Source organism: Dermochelys coriacea, chromosome 11 (genome assembly GCF_009764565.3).
Source record: "Dermochelys coriacea isolate rDerCor1 chromosome 11, rDerCor1.pri.v4, whole genome shotgun sequence".
Classification (NCBI taxonomy): Eukaryota; Metazoa; Chordata; order Testudines; family Dermochelyidae; genus Dermochelys; species Dermochelys coriacea.
Genome location: NC_050078.2, coordinates 41093341 through 41113846, shown reverse-complemented (window position 1 = coordinate 41113846; position 20506 = coordinate 41093341). Strand labels below are relative to the sequence as shown.

The window sequence follows — 20506 nt, the reverse complement described above, 5'->3', positions numbered from 1 at the left end:
TGTTTGATACACTTTATAGATATATTATGTTTTATTTAGAGAGAAATCAAGCATGCAGTAAAGGGAGCACTTAAAAGCTTCCAGAAAACTGAAAATACTGTCTACTTTCTTTCTTTATCCACATTTGCCTTCTCAAGGCCACAATTTTCTATTGGCCTCTCTGTTCAGTAGTTGCTATAGAAGTGTCTGCTTTTTTAAACTTCCTTCCTCTCTCTTTCCATCCCCCTTACATAATTAAAAATACAGTTGCTTCAATTTGTACTTACAAGTATTGCATTTAATGCTTTCAACCTTTTAAAACATTTGCTGCCATTTCTAGATAAAGTCTTAATTCTTATGATTTGCAAATAAGATTACAGTCATATTGTTGTCAATTATTTTTCCTTCAAATTATTTTTGAAACCATTTTAATTCATTTATACATAATTTTAATATTTGGTTTCATACATGGGAGCTGTTTGTATTACAGTGGGCACAGCAGTGACTTTAACAGTGAAATCTGCGTTAGAATTTCCATTCTAGCACCCTTATTTCAGTGACCTACAGTTTTCAGAAACACTCATTTTTGACTGAAATTTTCTATACTCAATCCTTTTCTGAAGGTGAATTTTTTTGTAAGATTAACAGAAATGGTTTAGCCATTTTTGACTTGTGAAAAAATACCACACACTTTAAATATTATTATTCCAGCTTTTCTTTTTGATCAGCTTTAGTTCTGAAATGGTTCAAGGTGAAAGTTGAAATTTGGTAGAGAAACCTCCCTCATTGAGAAGTGTTCCTGTGAAAATTAGTTTTGATTTGAATGAGTTTTAAACCTTTGAAAATCACACTTTGCACATATGCACTACAGGGGCTTCAATTTTTGAGTACTTTTTAGTATCGTTTGGAATAAAGGTAGGCTGTGGTGCAGGTGTTCATATAGCTTTCCTAGCGGTGTAGTGAAAGATTTAGTAATTGTGCGTGCTGAATGAGGCAGTATATATAGCATGCAAGGAGTAAGGGCTGTTGTGGACCCCTTACTTCATTCATGATGAACTTCTGGTTGGTCAGGTGAAAACTACTGCCCACTCCCCTCCCCCCCAACAAGGGCAGGATGCTGTGTTGCTCCCCTATCCCACAGCAACTATTCCAACCTATGTGCTGGAATCGTAGTCACAGCCCCTGCACACAGACTGTATTGGATACTAGGGCCACTGGATCAAACACAGACCCATAGTTCCCATCCTGTGTGACCTGCATAACACCTTTGACGCACACGCAGCATGGGCCTTCTGTACCTGTTGGTGCCCAGCTCCTTTCTGTGGTGCACAAAGAGTGCCTGGGCACCTGTGCATGTCCATTCAGTGGGCAGATCTCCTGAATAGCGTGGGAGTGGGGCTTATGTGTTCCAAAGAGCCTTTTGCCACCACTCCACACAGCAGGCAATTTTGCTTAAATTGAAAATACTGTCTGAGGGGCAGTAACAGCATCCTCTGGTGGACCATTTCTGCTACATGGGATAGGGTATTCTGGTGGTCTCTTGCCACATAGTTCCATATTGTGGAATTTGATTTTTCTTTCCAAAAAACACTACAAAATTCCATCAAATATAATGTCAAGAACATGTTATGATTGCATGGTTAAGCACAAAAACGTAAGGAAATTACAAAGTTAAGACCATACATTCAGCCTTAACTCTGTCCCCTGTGTGTATACATTACAATATAGCCTTTAATTTACATAGTGACATACTATTTCTCAAAATATATTCCCCCCACAAAATGTAACCCACATATACATGGCATCTCCTATTACTTTGTACATTCTAGCCAAAAAGAATAATCAATATGAAAAGAACACCATAAACCACACTTACACAGAGCACTACACATTACTACACAACATCAAAGAGTAATAGTGAGAAACTGCTGTTATTTATAATCCAAGTAAGTTTGGTGCTACGTCCCTGATTCTGCAAACACTTATCCATGGGCTTAACATACATATGAGCTGTTCCACTGAAGTCAATGGGATTACTCACACAGAAGAAGCTAAAAACACCCACAAGTGTTTGCAGGATCAAAGTCTAAGTTACTTTTATTATTTGCTGCATCATCTCCTGAACTATTCCTAAGGAAAGCTGTATTGATGGTTGAAAAGCAAATACACACTAGATGAATTCTGACAAAATTTTTCAGGTTGAAAGCACTGAACTAAGAGTAGTAATATAAACATTTTAAATTAATAAAGATATTTAGGAAGATTACAATAATGAAATTAATGTGAGTATAAATAATGAACAAATGCTACACATGCACTTAAGGTTGCAGAAAAATAGTATATTATATATTGTCGTCACAGAAATAGTATGTAATGATCATGTAATTAAAAACTGTATTATAATGCATATGCATGAGGGGGAAGGGTACATAATTTTGTCATTTTCTGACTTTTGAGTGCTTAACTGTGCAATATTAATCTTTTCTCAGTGTCTTTTTTTGATAAATTATATTTTGTACCTCCACATGCTCTGAACACCCCTTCTATACCGCCACACTCATATCCACTAACTACAGGATATATTTCACCCTATCTTGTGTGTTATTCATTAAAGAAAGGGAGAAGCTACCAAAGCATTTTTCCATCTCCAAAGACTTTAAGGAGGTTCCCCTTTATTATGTGGGAGGCATCCCACAAAAATGTTCTCTAAGAAACATTACTGAAAACCAAGAGTTTTCCTTATCAGTGCACTCTGGCAAGGTGCATGGAATTTTACAGTTGCATGTAACCTCTTTAACAGTGGTTCTGTAGTTTGTGATGTGTCTGATCAATTGGCCAGAGGAGAAGGAGCAGCAGAATGGAAGGAACAGCCCAATCCGTCAGATTTATGGAAATGTAGAGCTGGAAAGCAGAAAGTGTGAATCACAGGATATTCTGTGTCACAAAATCATATAGAATCCCATGTGCCTTATGACAAACCCATGCAACTTGGCAGGTCAGAATGCAGACCTAAAAGGATTACACTTCAAACAATGAGTAAATGTAATCACACCCCACACAGATTTCAATGATAAAAGAAATTAAACAGGTATCTTATATAGCAAAAAAACCATTAAAATTAATAACCCCCCCTTTATTCAGTATGTAATTTAATAGCAAGTTAGCTGTACATTAAATAAAAACAAAAACAAAGCACAGAAAGCATTTAAGTTGTTACAGGACCTCATGTGACTGTTACCTTTAAACTCTTTCCAGCTAGAAGTAGAATATGACAGGCCAGTTGACAAGCCTGATGAAGCCCTTGAATCTGATCTTCATTCTTAATTTCTATGTAGTCTCCCCAGTCTGGTACAATGCCTGTCGTCACATAGTCTGGCTTCTTTATGTGCTTGGAGAAGAAGGATTGAAAATGAAGATCAGAAAACTGAGCATGACAATGGGATCATTTTCTCAGAAAGTGCCTCCTGCTTCATGGCAGTTTGCCCTTTCTGTCATAGTATTGACCTTCCTAAGCCATCAGGGCAAGCCCTCAAGGCTGCCTCAGTATTTCTTCCAATGTCCTTTTGAACTTAACATTGCCTGTTACTATTGACTTAGATAGTGCATTAACCTTACAGTACTGAAATCCAAGATATTGCAGTAGTCTTTCAGTCCAAATAGCTGTGAGCTTTAAAACTATCAGAGCAAGACTTAAAAGATCATTTTATTTTTAAAACAAAGGTAAATTTTATATAGAAGCCCATTACACACACACTCACTGAACAAATATATGTACAGTAGTACAGGAAAGTCCTGAGCTTCTTACTCAGACAAAATTCCCATTAACTTCAGTGGGAGTTTTTCCTGATTAAGAACCTCAGTATTTCTAGCTGTCAGCCTCATTCATGTATGAAGTGTAGTTGTAGCCGTGTCAGTCATAGGATATGAGAGAGACAAGGTGAATTTGGATATGGGTGTATAGTATTATAAAAAGAAAAATGTATGTGCAGCATAATAGATATGAATGAGATGGGTAGATATGAATGAGAGACAAGGTGGGTGAGGTAATATCTTTTATTGGATCAACTTCTGTTCTCTCTCTCACCAACAGAAGTTGGTCTAATAAATGATATTACCTCCCACACCTTGTCTTTTAATCTCATTCATATCTATTATGTTGCACACACATACCTCTTTTTAACAGATTTAATTTTTTTTATTAAAGCTAATGTTAATAAAAATATATAATACACAGGTTAAGAAATGTACATCTGGCTATAGTGCTTAGATTATCCACAAATACCAAGTTTGTTTTAAAAATCATAAGCTACATACAGTACATAATCAACAATAACCCTACTGTACAACCATGTCCTAATTCATTGTCTTTCAAGGAAAACTATAATATATTTTTATTTCATGAAAAGGTTTCAGGCCTCATGCATGTAAAATTCTATTTCCATTTTAAAAAAAACAACATTATAATTCTAAGGCAAATATATGGTAACAACAACAAAAATATCTTACATATATATACAAGCACATTTCATCCTCCTAAGGATTCCAGAATATTTACAAGCTATACATAATTATCACTTCACCCATCAGAAAGGGCCTGGTGGTCCTGCACCGTCCAAGTCATTGCAAGAGTTTTACAATTGACTTCAGTGGAAACAGGATCAAGCCCACAATGCACACAGGATTAAATGGACATAGGACCCAGGCTGTAGGGTAGTTACATAGAAGCTGTTTAAACAGCACACAGCAAGACTACACAACATTTTAGTGTAGGAAGTGAAGAAGAATGGCATATCCAATTAACTCTAAAGGGGGACTTTAAGTAGGTAGACTATAGTTACCCCAACTGGTGTTTGGCCGCCCCTACGCTCACAGAAAGTATCATAGGATATTTAATGATCCCAAGCCATCAGGACTTTAGGTTTTCATCTCATTCAAACACACAGCAACCCCAGCAGCACAGAACCTGTTCACACCATACTAGGACATTAATTTATTTCTAAATCAGAGGGAAAAATCCCACCTCCCAAATTACCAGCTCCATGCCCTGCAGCACTCCGAGTTTTCCCTTGGAGAACACTCATCCAATAACTGCCTAGTGCTGACTCTGTTTAGCTTGTGAGATATGATGAGATAGCAGCTCAAGATGGTATAGCTGCAGACATTTATGTCTACCTTTTCTCACCATTTCTCCTTTCCTACAAAAATCTGTAAAATTCATATGCCATTTTTAATATAAATATTATTTCTGGGATATTCTGTAGAAAAAATGCCCTTTCCCCCACAAAATATATATTCCTGTAATAAGTTTCCCTCATTATTTAAATATTTCCTAAATTATTCTTATATCCTGTTAAATTGTAATTCTGTAGGCAGATGAAAAATGAACAGATTATTAGAGATGAGCATTGCTACCTGTGAAGATTAGTTTTCAACATGACAGTTTATTTTTTGTATTCATCCTGAAAGAAATATCTACAAGTGCTACAACAATTTTTCAATTCTTTGAAAATATACAGGGTCTTGATCCTATATTCATTGTGTATCCAAAGCTTCTATAATATTTTAGGCTTAAGAACTCTATGGTAAGCATCCTCAATTTTTATATCACCTTAGGATAATGTAAATATTTTATATTTTGTGCTAGAAATCTACTTTATAATAAAAGAAATAAAAAACTACTTATAAAACATCACTATAAAATACTATCCAAAATTATTTTAATTAAATAAAGGGTATGAAACAGCCAGAGTACATACTGCAATTAAAGCAGAAACAGGGAAAGGGCAATATTACACCTGTTAGAACAGCTCTAAATAAAGTCATAATGGATTCAAAAGCAGACAAAAAATGTATTTTCCAAAAAAACATTTAGTCAATGATAGAAAAGCTTAGTTCATAAGTTACATAGCAGGGCAGCTGGCTGACATTTTGATGTATGCTTTCATATAAGCCTGAAATCACCTAATCACCAAAACTGCAGGAGGATGTAAATGTTTGAGACTTAATGTGTTAGAAATTTACATTGAAAGGGCAATATTTTGCCCTCAGATGAGCATGTGCATCTCATGTTGACTTCAGCTGGAACTATCTGCTTCTCTCTGTGGGCCCTAAGCAGGAATATTTTTCCACCTCCCTTATCTCCTTCACCCACTCCCTAAAACTACTAATTGCATTATTTTCGCAAACCAAAAAATATACCAACACAACACATACTAATACACTGATTAAAAACTCCATATGAAATTAGAGGCATGGTATTCTGGGCGTAAATCTAAATCAGGGCCCCCTTAAGCTGCCTGGCACGCTAAACAATTGCTGTGTATGCCTAATGCCACCACTGCCCGTAGCCAAAGGGAGAATTTGGATCTAAAAGTGTTAAATGTTATAAGGTGATCAGTTACAGTAACAAACATAATATATGAAGAACTGCCAGTTTTAAACTCCCTAATGGCGTATTTACACCACTCTGTTTAGCATGGCAGGGAGCTGAAAACTTCTCACACCACTGTTCCTATTTCAAATCCCAAATCAAGTAACAAGACCACGATTCAAACTCCCAGCTGTCAGAGGATGAATGTACTTCATCACTCGTGCAGTCAATCTTTATACTGACTGGAAAAAGGATCAGATAATAGAAATTACAGTACCTTAGGAACTGGGTGAGCTAGAGAAACTATAGCTGGCCGAACTATACTATAAGCAGTATTTCTTTGTCTCTGGAAAAAGAAATATCTTCTTTGTTGACTGCATGACTGCTTGTGTAAGCAGATATGATTGACCAGTGAAGAGAAAACTCCACGGCAGTGAGTCACACACCCTGTGAATAGAAATGTTTTTTTTAAAAATGGTTCAAGAAGTCTTTTTATTACTACCAAATTACTAAGTGGTGACTATGCCAAAGAAAAAACCCTAGATAAAAAAGATAATCAGATTGTATACAATAGCAGGTTCCAGTTCACTAATTTAATTATGATTTTGCTAACATATTTATTACTTATCTGTAGTTTTATATAAATCTACATAATGAAAAAAAGTGTGTTAACATTTAGAAGCACTGAGAACAAAACCACATATCAAAGCCTTATCTAGCAAAATACTGGATCTATTTTGGTGCGATGTATGAGAAAGTTATGTAAATCCCCAGAGCATCAAGAGTAGAATTGACCCTATAATTGTGCCCTGTTCTCAATGACTTGAATTACTAGTCTGGACAGGCCAATGCTTGGGGCAACAGTAAAACAAGGGGCAGCATCTAGAAGTCAAGGGAGAGAAAAGGATGTAGAGATGATAGTATATACAATTTTTCCATTTGTGTTTTGGTTTGGACTGTGTCTGCATCAGAGTAAACAACAGGCTGGTTCAGTTTACTTTGCCATTAAACTTTCAATAACTCATACAAGAATGTTTGGAAGCATTATGGAGTAAATTTCACATAATAAACTAATTGATCTTGAAAGGTGTCATATATACACAAATACACTAGCAACACTGATGTGGCAGAGAATCAACACGGACAATGACTCCTCAATAAAGGGGCAGTATTTTTTGTTTTGTTTTTAAACCTGAGCTAACTATTCCAGTTAGAGTCAGAAAAATTAGTGATGGAAAATCTCTTGAATCATCTAGTTCAACTCGTTGTCAATGCACCATTTCCCCCAACTGCACATGTTCTATTGTCTTGTGTAATCTAGTTTTAAATGTCCCAATTAAAATTCTTTATTTCTCTTAGAAAATACCCATTTCTTCCATATCAGGGATGCATGCAGTTTTGTTCTACCTCCCCTCCAAATACACCTATTGTGACCAGTGGAAATTTCACTCTACATTTACGTTTGGCTTCTGAGATAGCCTTTGTCAAGGTTCCTTCCCAACTCTGAACTCTAGGGTACAGATGTGGGAATCTGCACGAAAAACCCCCTAAGCTTATTTTTACCAGCTTAGGTTAAAACTTCCCCAAGGTACAAACTATTTTACCTTTTGCCCCTGGACTTTATTGCTGCCACCACCAAGCATCTAACAAATATATAACAGGGAAAGAGCCCGCTTGGAAACGTCTTCCCCCCAAAAAAATCCTCCTAAACTCTACACCCCCTTTCCTGGGGAAGGCTTGATAAAAATCCTCACCAATTTGCATAGGTGAACACAGACCCAAACCCTTGGATCTTAAGAACAATGAAAAAGCAATCAGGTTCTTAAAAGAAGAATTTTAATTGAAGAAAAAGTAAAAGAATCACCTCTGTAAAATCAGGATGGTAAATACCTTACAGGGTAATCAGATTCAAACATAGAGAATCCCTCTAGGCAATACCTTAAGTTACAAAAAGACACAAAAACAGGAATATACATTCCATTCAGCACAACTTATTTTATCAGCCATTTAAACAAAACAGAATCTAACGCATATCTAACTAGATTGCTTATTAGCCCTTTACAGGAGTTCTGACCTGCATTCCTGCTCTGGTCCCAGCAAAAGCAACACACAGACAGACAGAATCCTTTGTTTCCCCCCCCTCCAGCTTTGAAAGTATCTTGTCTCCTCATTGGTCATTTTGGTCAGGTGCCAGCGAGGTCATCTTTAGCTTCTTAACCCTTTACAGGTGAAAGGGTTTTTTCCTTTGGCCAGGAGGGATTTAAATGTGGTTAGCTTTCCCTTTATATTTATGATAGCCTTTTTACAGTGTTCCATGGTACATGTAAAATACAGGAGTAGTAGGACACTCTTTCAGGAGCCCAAAAGTATAGAACAAAAGGAGTTATTGAATAAGCTCTGCCACAGAAGGGCTTTCAAGGATATTTTCATATTTGGACAAGTGACAAGGTTAATGAATATTGTTCGTATCTTTATAGCACCCTGAAGCGGTGCAGAGGCCCCATACATTACTGTTTAGATCTTCCACAGGAGTACAGGGTGAAGTAATGAAGTAGTGATGGAGGCTGAAGATTCAAATTAGTCTCTCGGAGGAGAGCCAGGGAATTCTGTGAAAGTTGTTCCACAATAGTTAGAGCATAGAGGGGCCTCTGAGGAGGCAGAGCTTCACAGTTTTTAGACGGCTGGGTTGTATCCTGAGCTGGGTTCATTCTGTTTGCTTTTTTGCTTATGTAAAATCCTTTTTTTTTTTTTTTGGAGCTGTGTACCTTGGATTCAAAGAATGGTACCTGAGAGAGAAAAACCTGCTGGTTTTTCTTTTTTACTTGCTGGACCATTTAACCCAGCCTACCAGTTGACATGCAGCATTCATCCCCAAAGAGACAAACACACAACTCACTGGCCCAACTTGCATCAGTTTCCAGTGACACTAAGTGCAGAGTCTACAGAAGCAGCAACATTTAGGTTATCAGAATTAGCAGCAATGAGTCTACTATGTGTGATCAGTGTGATCAGACCACAATAAGACAGTTCTTCTACAGAGTCTAATGAAGGTATCTTGCTCCTAGCACAAACAGAGGCTCTTTCTGTGAAGTTTTACACAAACGTAATAATTTTCCAATCCATTTAAAATCCACCCTCATTGATGTGGTCAGCTAGAGTCCACTCAGATATCAGGATGTGAATGTGCATTTCAGATGCTTTCCTTCATGAATGGCATGCTGCCAATGCACGTGTCCTGCCACATAAAAGTTTAATTGGGGAAAAAAGATGCAAGTGCACTTGTCAATTATTTGACAATAGAACTCTAAACGTTACAAATGCATGCTCTGAAATACACCGGACCCTCGCTAGAACATGGGATTTGGGATCCATGCCAAGTACCGTGTTATAGCAGGGACCACGTTAAAATGAAATTACTGTATACAGTAAATGTCACATCCAGAAAATAAACTCCTACTTGAAGGAAACAAATAAGAAAAAAAAAAAGTGTTGCTTTACTAGAGATTTAAAGTAGACATTACAATAAACTAGTCTAGTTTTTCTTAAAAAAAATCGGTGAGTTGCTTTTGTTTCTTGCTGCTGTGCTGCTTCCGTTTAGCAAACTGCAAAAGGCTACGTAGCTGCATAATTTTTATAGGCTCAATGTCTTGCGTCTCAAACCATCTCAAAGCAGTCTCTAAACCGGCTACGGTCGCAGTTGATGTTGGAATGACGTCCACTTCATCTTCCTCTTCTTCCACGGCGAAGGCCAATTCTTCAGCTTCTGGAATGTTGTTTGGTCATACTGCCTGAAGAATTTGGTCATCCGTTAGACTTTCAGCAACAGGACAAAATTCTTCTGCTTCATCATCGCCTCTTATCCAGGATTTGATATTTTATGGCAGAACAGTTACCCTAAGGCCGGACAGTTGCTGGCACAGCTCCTGCATCCACTCCATGTCTGTTCTTCCAACTTCCTCCTCTGTAAATCCCTTGAAGTCAAATTCCTCATCAGACTGTGATCTGCTTTCTTAATTTTCTTCCAGGAGCGGGTGGCCAAACGACTCTCTCAGTCACACCATCCAACAGTGGTTTACCATTTCAGCGCGTAATAAATTCCAGGAATTGCCACCAATATAAAAGAAGTCTTTTATAGTCAACTTCTTCAGAAAAATCGGTGACAGACAACTCGCTTTCTATCATTTGTCGTACCAAGTTCCTTTGATAGTGCTGCTTAAAAATGGCAATAACACCTTGATCAAGCGGCTGAATTTTGGAAGTCATGTTTTTAGGTAAGTATTCAACCCGTATTTTACCTTCATGGGTTCTGAGTCTTTTGGCCGGAGGATGCGCTGGACAGTTGTTTAGTAAAGAACGGCCTTTTCATTTAAGCGTTTTGCCCACAAATGCTTTCGCACAGAAGGGACAAATTTGGTGAAGAACCATTGTTCAAAAATCTCTCATCATCCAGGAATTTTTGGAGTTCTTGTATGAAAACGGCAGGAAATTCACATTTACGTGATGAAAGCACTGAGGCATGCGAGACTTTCCAATGCACAATGGTTTTAATTTATGCTTGCTTGATGCATTCACACAAAACAATAAAGTAAGGCAATCTTTTGCCTGTTTATATCCTTCTTTTTTACGTTCACCTGTTCTGAAAGCCAGGGTTTTATCGGGCAACATTTTATAATAAATTCCTGTTTCGTCTGCATTGTAAACATGTTCCTCCGAGTAACCCTCTGCCTGTAAAATTTCCCTCAGCTTCGCAGGGTACGATTGTGCATTGTCATTGTCAGCAGAGTGTTTTTCTCCCGAAACTGCAATCTGAGAGATTCCGTGTCTTTTCTGAAATCACTATAGCCAATCCGAACTCACCTTAAAATTGCTGAATTCACCATTAAGTTCCCGGTTGAATTTTTCTGCTTTCATGGCTATAAGCAGACCAGAGATCGGAATGCCTTTCTGCTGTTCTTGCACAAACCATGTGTCCACCGCAGAACCAAGATCGGCATCATTCTCTAAACAGGCTCATTTTCTTTGAAGGCCATGCTCTTCATCCAGGTTATGAACATAAGTTCTAAGGTTGTCAGCATCCTTTAGCTATCCACGAAAGGTGGACTTGTTAATGCCAATACCATGGCTAATCTTTACCTGAGTTTCGCCATTTCTAAGTCGTTCGATAGTGTCCAATTTCTCCTGCACCGAGTAAGCCTTCTTTTTCCCCAACATTTTTGACATCTTTCTAAAGATAAATATAGTACTGTACCTGTAAATTTTTATTACATTACATTTGTATGACATTCTAGGCCTACAGCAATCGTCATAGGGCTTGTCTACACTACCGCGCAGGGTCAATCTAAGATACGCAACTTCAGCTATGTGAATAGCTGACGCTCTCCCGGCAACTCCGCTTGCGCTCCTCGTTCTGGTGGCATACTAGAGTCGACAGGAGAGTGCTCTGTGGTCGATTTATCACATCTACACTCAAAAAAACTGTACTGTAATTACATTTGGGATCCATGGCTGCGACCGCGTTATATCTGAATTTGTGTTACATAGACGCACGTTCTAGCGAGGGTCCAGTATACATCAAATCAATTTATATTCACTGGTGCACTCCTATCAGCTACCCCAAAATCAAAGGGATACCTCTTTATTTAGAGTTAAAATTTTACCTCTTTCCCACAAAAGACATACTATAGGTGTTGTCACAAGATAACAGGATAATAAGGTACTGGTGTGTTGTTATTCTACTAACTATTCATTACAAACCAGAAATTTGTTTTACTTGCACTGGTGAAATGCATAAACCAAATGAATGCCATTAGATCATCACAAGAGCCCTAAAATAAATTGGTAAGAAATACAAAAATAGGATAATGAAACCTTTATTTAAAGGAGTAAATATAATATTAAAATATTTTCTTCTAAGATTTCTTTAAAAAAAATAGAATGGCATTACAAAAATAATGCACAGTGTTTGTTTAGGGGAGAAAATATCTAATTACTGTCACCATGCTTCCTTTACAAAGAATGCATTTTTAATGTCTCTACAACTACTCTTAATTTTTAAGCTTCCCTATTCACAGCTAATTTGATACACCAACATCATCAATCACTAGACACAAGAACAACTGGCTGTGTTCCATAACTCTTGTCCGCAGACTCCCAGAGCCGCTGACACACATGGAGGCTGCTGTCTGTCAGAGTCCTGTTTACTTCTATTATTCTACAGTTCGCAGTGCATTTTCCTTGTTAAGCTGTTTTGGGCCATAAGTGTGTATATTAATTCTTATAAGATATAATTTTATAAATGTAGAGTTTATGATGTTTCCAGTGGGAATTATAAACATCTGGGAGATATCAGAGTGAGAAAGCAGTAGCCTTGTAACACACAGATCATCATAGCAAGGGTGTAATGTTGACTATTTACAGGGTTTCTTTTTCCCCAACACTAAATCTGTGTTATTTGCCATGAATAACAGAATATTTATTATCAGCTGCAATAAGGACACTTATTACCAGTGTTACCCCCCCCCAAAAATATCACATCAGCACATGGCTTGTGCTGAGCACAGAAAATTATAGACAACTGCTTCTTTGACTCCATGGTGAATCACACTGTGCAGCTTGTACGTATGTATGTCTTTGGAAGCTGCTGGATCCCCCAGCATATCTTCCATGCTTTAATTTGTATTAATAATACAAATATGCACAAGTATGTGAGTTATTGCAATTTACAATATGAAATTATCTTTTATGGAAACTATATTTGATTTTCTTTTAACTGATTCAGCCAGAAAGGTTGAATACAGAAATCAAGAATGATGATGGGAGGGAAACATTTTAAGTGACTAATTTTGCAGCACAATGTGCCCCATATTTATTAGCCTTTTATTCCAAGTCTATTTTAATTGTTATCCGTTCACGCATGCTATACTATATAATGAAATTCTCCCATTTCACCTACTGAGTAGTGAGGTTTTTTATATGTACCTCTATTAATGACCCTTAATTAAGTTGATTTTAGTAATTTAAATGTAATTTTTCTTCTGGTCAACAAATATTTTTAAGGGAGAGGTCAGGAATGAACTGTTAAGTCACTGCTTTTAAAATGTTTCTTATTTAACTGTAGAAAGAATAAATGCTGTATGTTTCAATGACTGTGGCCTACCAACACCAAAACCATAAGTCTACATTATTCAACAGATTTGAGCCCCAATACTCTCACGTCATTATGCTCTTTAATACTCGTTTAGTCAAGATTTCAAATGTACCAATTAAGAAGCAGAAAAATTACTACAGCATAAGCTTCAGTTTGATTCTACTGTACAATAACTAAAACGTACCTTTAAAAAGATAGACACTATAAAACATATATTTTAGGAGTACTTGTGGCACCTTAGAGACTAACAAATTTATTTAAGCATAAGCTTTCATGAGCTACAGCATCTGATGAAGTGAGCTGTAGCTCACAAAAGCTTACACTCAAATAAATTTGTTAGTCTCTAAGGTGCCACAAGTACTCCTTTTCTTTTTGCGGATACAGACTAACACGGCTGCTACTCTGAAATATATATTTTAGAATCTTTTCAACTATTACAATGATCAGTAGACTACAGAAGTGTACCAGCAAAAATATTTATGGGATATCAGAATTAACATCCAATTAATTTAACAATATAGGCAATTAATTCTTGGTGAAGTTAGCCTTGCATAACACAAAATAATTAGCAATTACCAACATCAAAACCAGTGTTTTACTATCCTATTTTCAAATATTGGGCATTAGTTCATCTGAATTCAAAACGGAGTTTGGTGATTTACATGAAATATACACAAGGGAGTAAAAAATGAGCATTTAAAATTTTTTATTTGTTCTATAAGATAATTTTAACCTTGATACATAATTATGCTTCTTCTGCCAGTTTTGATTTTTAAAAGAAAGGAATGACGTTTGAAGTGGCTGATTTAATAAGCACATAGCTAACAGCACCTGGACTTCAACCAGCATAACTAGAGTAAGAGTACTCAATTTTTTATTGTTAATTACAAAATGTTTAAATACAAATTTTCAATGACCCTATCTAAAATACTGGAGTTACATTCCAACTTTTTTTTGGCAGATCTTTCGTGGCACAGGTTATTGTAATAAAAATTTATTCATACAACACTGATTTTGTAATGCCTGTGTTACAGAGGTGCACATGTGCTTCAAAAATAAAATGCGAAAGATTAAAGGTTCTTTCCAACTCTGTATAACCTGTACAACAGAAGAGCAACTCACATTTCACAAGCAATAACCTGTGCATTTGCTGAAGAAAAGAACAACACAGAAGAATGCCTCAGGCAGAAGTTGAAACTGATTGGGCAAAGTAGAAGAACAAGAGCCCTTGAAACTAAACAAAAGTAAATTCATTCTGTTGACAGATGTTGATTACATCAAAGCAACGAAGGACTTTTTTATTCAACAAATATCTCTGCATTGTCTGTACATGAGAGATGTAACATGTCTTAAATCAACATAATCTAACATGTAATAATTTTTAAATTTAGTAAAAATATATTGAAATGAGGTCTTAACTACAGGCTTCTGTAAACAACAGTGTATTCACATGGTCGCGTCTCCATACCCGTGCTGGTAACGCCACCATCAGTCCCTTACTATCAGGGGTTAACTCCTTTGGCAGCCAAATAAAATACAGAGAGAGCCGTATAATTATGGAGACAGTCAAAGGGCAGGTTCTATTTTGAAATCTATTTGCACAGACAAGGTCTTCCAATTTGGCTTACAGGAAACTAGCTGGTAAAGGGAGTCTCCTTTTCTCCAGATGCTTTCCACACTTTTCCCCCACATCAGGAAATCATGGATATGGACACCATACACCACTGTTTCCTGGGTTACAGGCCTATGTGTCATTACAGGAAGAAGACCAAGTCCATAAAACAAGCTTGTGAGAAGTATTTTCCTCTAATTGATAATATCAGGAAAAAGCAAAGCATAAAAAGACTACTGAAAATGTTAATCTTGCAGCAGTTCTACACAAGATTTAGCCAGAGCTGACAATAAGGTGTTGACAAGGAAAAAATAAAAATGCATGATAAGCATGTCTGTGTTTTAAACAACATGCCTGTGATAAACATAACATTCATCAGCATAGATATGCCTTTGGTTACAATTAACAATATATTAGTATAAATCTCTACAATTATGTGGTTCTGACTGTGCAAAATATTGGCAAAAACCCCAAGGTCCTTAAATACATAATGCTGAAACAGAATTTATTTTTATTTAATTATTGAAATGAAATAGAAATTTATGACAGAAGTTGGTTATTAAATACTGTAATTAGCAGTCTTCCGTCTGACTTACTCAGACACAATGAAGTTGTCCTGTTTTTATCAAAATCAATAGCAAAACTCTCACTGACTCCAATAGTGCAGGATGAAGCCCCAAACCTGGCATCACTGGGGTTCCTCAAAGGCATGAGGCAAGTTGGATATTGTCTTTAGGGCCCAAAACTACTCCCCACAAATTCAAAGTTTTGCCAGTGACTTCATTGGGAGCAGAAGTAGACCTTCTTTGACAATATTTGAATTTGTAAAGTATTATATTAAAATTCACTTGGCATTTTCACAAATATTGACACTGCTTATTATTTCTTTATATATCTTCCATATTCATATTAAGATAATTCAATACTATCTTTTCTAAGATAATACAGTTCTTGTAATTCTTCACTGAGCCCAAACCTAAAGCCAATAGAATAGATATCTTAGAAGTAGGTAAACTGGGAAACTATGAAGAATCAGAACCTCTTCCATGTACAGGAAGGATGACAGCCCGAGGGTACTCCAGCCCAATAATAACAACATTCAAGTACTAGCACCCAGGTCATGACAAGCCATGACCCTCTCCCATTGCTCTTTCAGGAAGTTGGCTCTGTGCCACACTTTATCAATAGCAATTAATAGCGTGTAACAAGTAAAGAGAAAGACAAAAACTTCTATTTTACATGTTAAAAACCAATAGCCATACAACAAAAATCCCCAGATCTTCAACTGGTGATGATTCCCTGAGCAGCTGTACCAAAAAAAGTCACACCAAAAAGCCAGTAAGATAAGTTAAATTTACTGCTTCACTGAGAAAATTCTGGTATAATAGTCAGAGCATATTGCCACTACATACTAGGGTTTAGGAAATACAAAACCAATAACTGAGTATAACTATGTCTGAGTATTACAACCCAGGCTCATTCATTCATTCATACCCCAAAGGAACTTCATTGTCCATTAAAGTGTGACTAGATTCCATATGCTTCTATTATTAAAAGCAGGATTCTTAACATTTCTGCAACACACAGACAGGCAGCTTCTTTGACAAAGAAATACTTTATCTTCCCTGTTGGGATAACTGGGTTTATTAAGATTGTACATTCTAGTGAGGTTCTAAGAAAACAACAGAAGTAATCTTACATCCAAATTTTTGTCTCCAACATAAACAGAAAACAAAAGGCAAGTGTTGTTTACAGCAGTAACAGGAGCAAAATGAAACAAGTCAGATCCAAAAGCCTGGACAAGGCAATATTAAGAGTTTCACACACAGTTAATTCCAAGGAAATATAAGCCCCGAATCAGCACAACACATCTGGCAAATTTCAACTTTTCTAACTAACAAATGAGCCATTCCCATTAACTTACTACATTCCTGTTAAGATGAAGAAAATAAATGAATTCATCTTAAAATGCACAAATTAGAACCAGAAACACATTTGCTCAGGCTTGCACATTGAAATACATCTTAAGAATGGTTTCTAAGAATTTTATAAATAAAAAGTTTAGTCCATCTTGAAAGAATAGTTGATATATTAACTACTTTGCTTTTCTCAAGGAACTGATCATTGTTTGGATTAAGTATTTAACTTTAAATAAAACAAAATACCCAAGCCCAGTTCTGATTAAAATAATAAATGATTCAAAAAAATCACACATACTCTCAACACATACACAATATAGAATCTCATTGTTAATATGCACACAGCCACAGCTGTAACATTTATTGAATTCTACTGTTATAAAATAATTTCAGATAGTATATGGACCACAACTGTTTTTCAAATAACACGTTTATGTCCTGTATACTGTATCATTATTCTGATATACAATTAAATGTTATGGTGCTAAAAAAAAATAAATCTTGCTATAAACTCTTTGTTTCCCATTGAACTTCACAAACCTATATCCGTATCCTCACAAAAATGCTTTACACATCATTTCTTTTATTGTGCAAAACCATGACAAAGATTGATAAAATAAGAGCATAAGTTTGCATAGAAATTTTGTGGACTATCATGATAATTATCTGAATATTCTCTATGTAGTCCCTCTAAGCTGAAGCAGTGAGAGTTTGTAGTTGGTAATCTTTTCCCCAAATAAAAAAAGATACCAGCCATTACAGTAATGTGTCATCATACTACAGTAGTTCCACATTTCTGCAGTTGAATCTCTGAGGAGTTAAAACAAAAGGATTCTTGAATCACAAGCCAGTGTTATCTCAACAATGAAGATAAGTATAAATTATCTTAGCAATTTCTTCTGATAGAAATCTTTCATTAAAATACTTATAATTTTACTCGTTTGGAAATAATGACATATAACCACTGGTGTTTCCTGCTCTATGTCAAGTTTTGCTAATTATTTGTATTATCTTGTTTTATAAGCAGTGGCTGCAAGCATCTAAAAACACGATTTATATATTATAGGGGTTAGTCCCCCATTGAGAGACTTTACAAATGTAAGTTACATGCATCCATCCCCCAGCACATCTATGATGGAGAATAGACTTTAGGATATCTGTCATTCCACTACCAAAACTAATATTAATGTCACCAGCTTATAAACTATGAGTCTGATTCTTTACTCCTTACTCAGGCAAAGCTTCCACTGAAGTCAATGAGAGTTCTGCCTGAGTAAATATTGCAAGGTTGGGCCATTACACTCTATAACCTATTCTTCCAAATATATGAGCCAAATGTAATATTTTGCAGCATTACAAAGTTATGTTGGTGAGGGTTGGGAGGCAAGCTCTTATTTTGTTATCGGAAGATACACTGTGTAACAAAGATGACCCAATCAAGAGCTCACTATAGCTAAAACTTGGTAGCTTTATCACAGTATTTATTTTTCTGCCAACGATTCATTAAAATGCACTATTATATCACTGCGTAACTAGGACATTTATTCATAAATGTGACATTTGATTTACTGAGCGAATCTGAATTATAGGATTACAGATCCTGTTTAGAAGAGTGTAATAAATATTTTGTTTGTTGTTGTTGTTGTTTTTAAATAGAAGATTTCATCTTACCTTCTTGCTTAAAATATACAAAAATCTCCTTAGCATAAAAGTGCCTGTTTATCAAACAGTGATACAGGAAGAAGTTGTTTACATTTTCAGCACAACCAACATACATCATTTATGACAAAAAAAAAACCCAACCACTCAATAAGAAATGCTCAATCACTGTCAATCAGACACACTAAAATATACATAAACCAAAGCCTGTGGTGTGAACTGTATTAGATTCAAATTGAACACAGAATTACTAATATAACAAACAAAAAACAAATAATTATAAGTGACTCATAGACCTATTTGCACATCTCATAAAACTGTTGAAAAGGTGGGTAACCATAGAAACCTTTTGACAGCCTAAATTAAATATTTTAAAATTTGTATTCATTTTAAAATGCTGGAAATGACGTCCCTATCTAATTAAATTAATATTTTTTTCAAAAGCCCCAACTCACCTTTGTTTCCTAACTAGTGCTCAAAATGACTTTCCAACTCAATTACTAATAATTTGCCATTTAAATTTGATTTTATTCAAATAAAGAAACAATTTAGTATCATTGTGCTATAAAGCACATCAATATATTTTAGTCCTGCAAATTAATATTTCTAACTTCCTTCTTTAATGTTTGAAAGTAAATAATAAAATGATGCAAAACAAATACTCTGATTTTAGTGCTTTATTACAAAATGTGTTTTGACATATAGACTTTTTTAAACTGCACACTTGCAAAAAAAAAAAAAACTACACAAATTAACTGTTATAGCTGAAATGCTAATAGCCTTTTCAATTTATAGTTCTTTCTCACTGACAATTACAATTTGCATGGCTTAATATTTAATACTATGATTAGTACTAATGTCCTATATTTTACTTCATAATCTAAATGAGTAAAATATTATTTTGTAGTTCACTGGTTCCTATACTTAAGATGTAATGTTCGGTGTGTATTTCATTATGCAGATGAGCAATGGATGTTGTCTGACATGATTTAAATGGGTCAACAGTATTTTCCTATTCACATGAATCATTCAGACAGCTAGAAGAAAAATGCTTTGAAAACTAAACTAGAAAACCTGTTTTACCACTGATACCTACCACTAGTTGGTTTACCAACAGTACAGATGTGTTGTGTGAGACCAGGGCTGCAGAAATCAGACAGAAGTCTGACTGCTGTTCTTGCTCAGGAAAAACTGCCATTGAAGTTAATGGGACAAATTCACTCTTGGCATAAGTGCATTCAACTCTGCTGAGTTCAAAAGAGTTGTGCCCATTTGTGTCAGAAGTGAATTTGGCACAAAGTATGTTTTACGCAAATACAGATTGCAGAAAAACTCCCATTGAAGTAAATGGGATCAGGATCAGGCCATTTATTAGCAATTGTTCCCAGAGTGCATGAAGACCACAGGCTCTATTCTCAAACTATGTAACCATCATCTAAGGCCAATTTTGATATATGGCAAATTGCAAGGAAAATTGTAATTTATAAATAATGTAGTATTGCTGTGCAAAGGGAAGATTTTCCACTAAGTGCTAGGGGAAGTGCATAAGTACAAAACAAGGTGGAAATAGATGGGAAAAGGAGGATTAGGTACAAAACACTAGTTTCAGCCATTCAGTGAATGAAGCATTTACAACATTTAAAAAAACTGAAAGAACAAGCCAGTTTCCCCGGCACGCAAACTGCATTACCGTGACGGAAAATGCGCACAGAGCCAGACACAACATATTTGGTCTCATCACTGTGTAACAGCATTATCTAAAAATCCTGCTGTTAAAAGGAGATGATCCTGCTGATATAAAATGGGTTTTTACTGATACA

General features: G+C 35.9%; 1 protein-coding gene across 2 annotated transcripts in view; it reads right to left on the bottom strand.

Annotated features, from left to right (window-relative positions):
• The window catches only part of METAP1D (methionyl aminopeptidase type 1D, mitochondrial), a 68504-nt gene that overhangs the window by 18400 nt on the left and 29598 nt on the right, over window positions 1-20506 (bottom strand). Inside the window, exons 2-3 of one of the 2 annotated variants that reach the window (XM_038422748.2) lie at window positions 6627-6796; window positions 3218-3367 (exon numbers count right to left, since the gene is read on the bottom strand). In XM_038422748.2, the coding sequence (XP_038278676.1) occupies window positions 3218-3367; window positions 6627-6796 (320 nt within the window). The remainder of the gene's footprint in view (window positions 1-3217; window positions 3368-6626; window positions 6797-20506) is intronic. The other variant, XM_038422749.2, reaches the window with a different exon arrangement.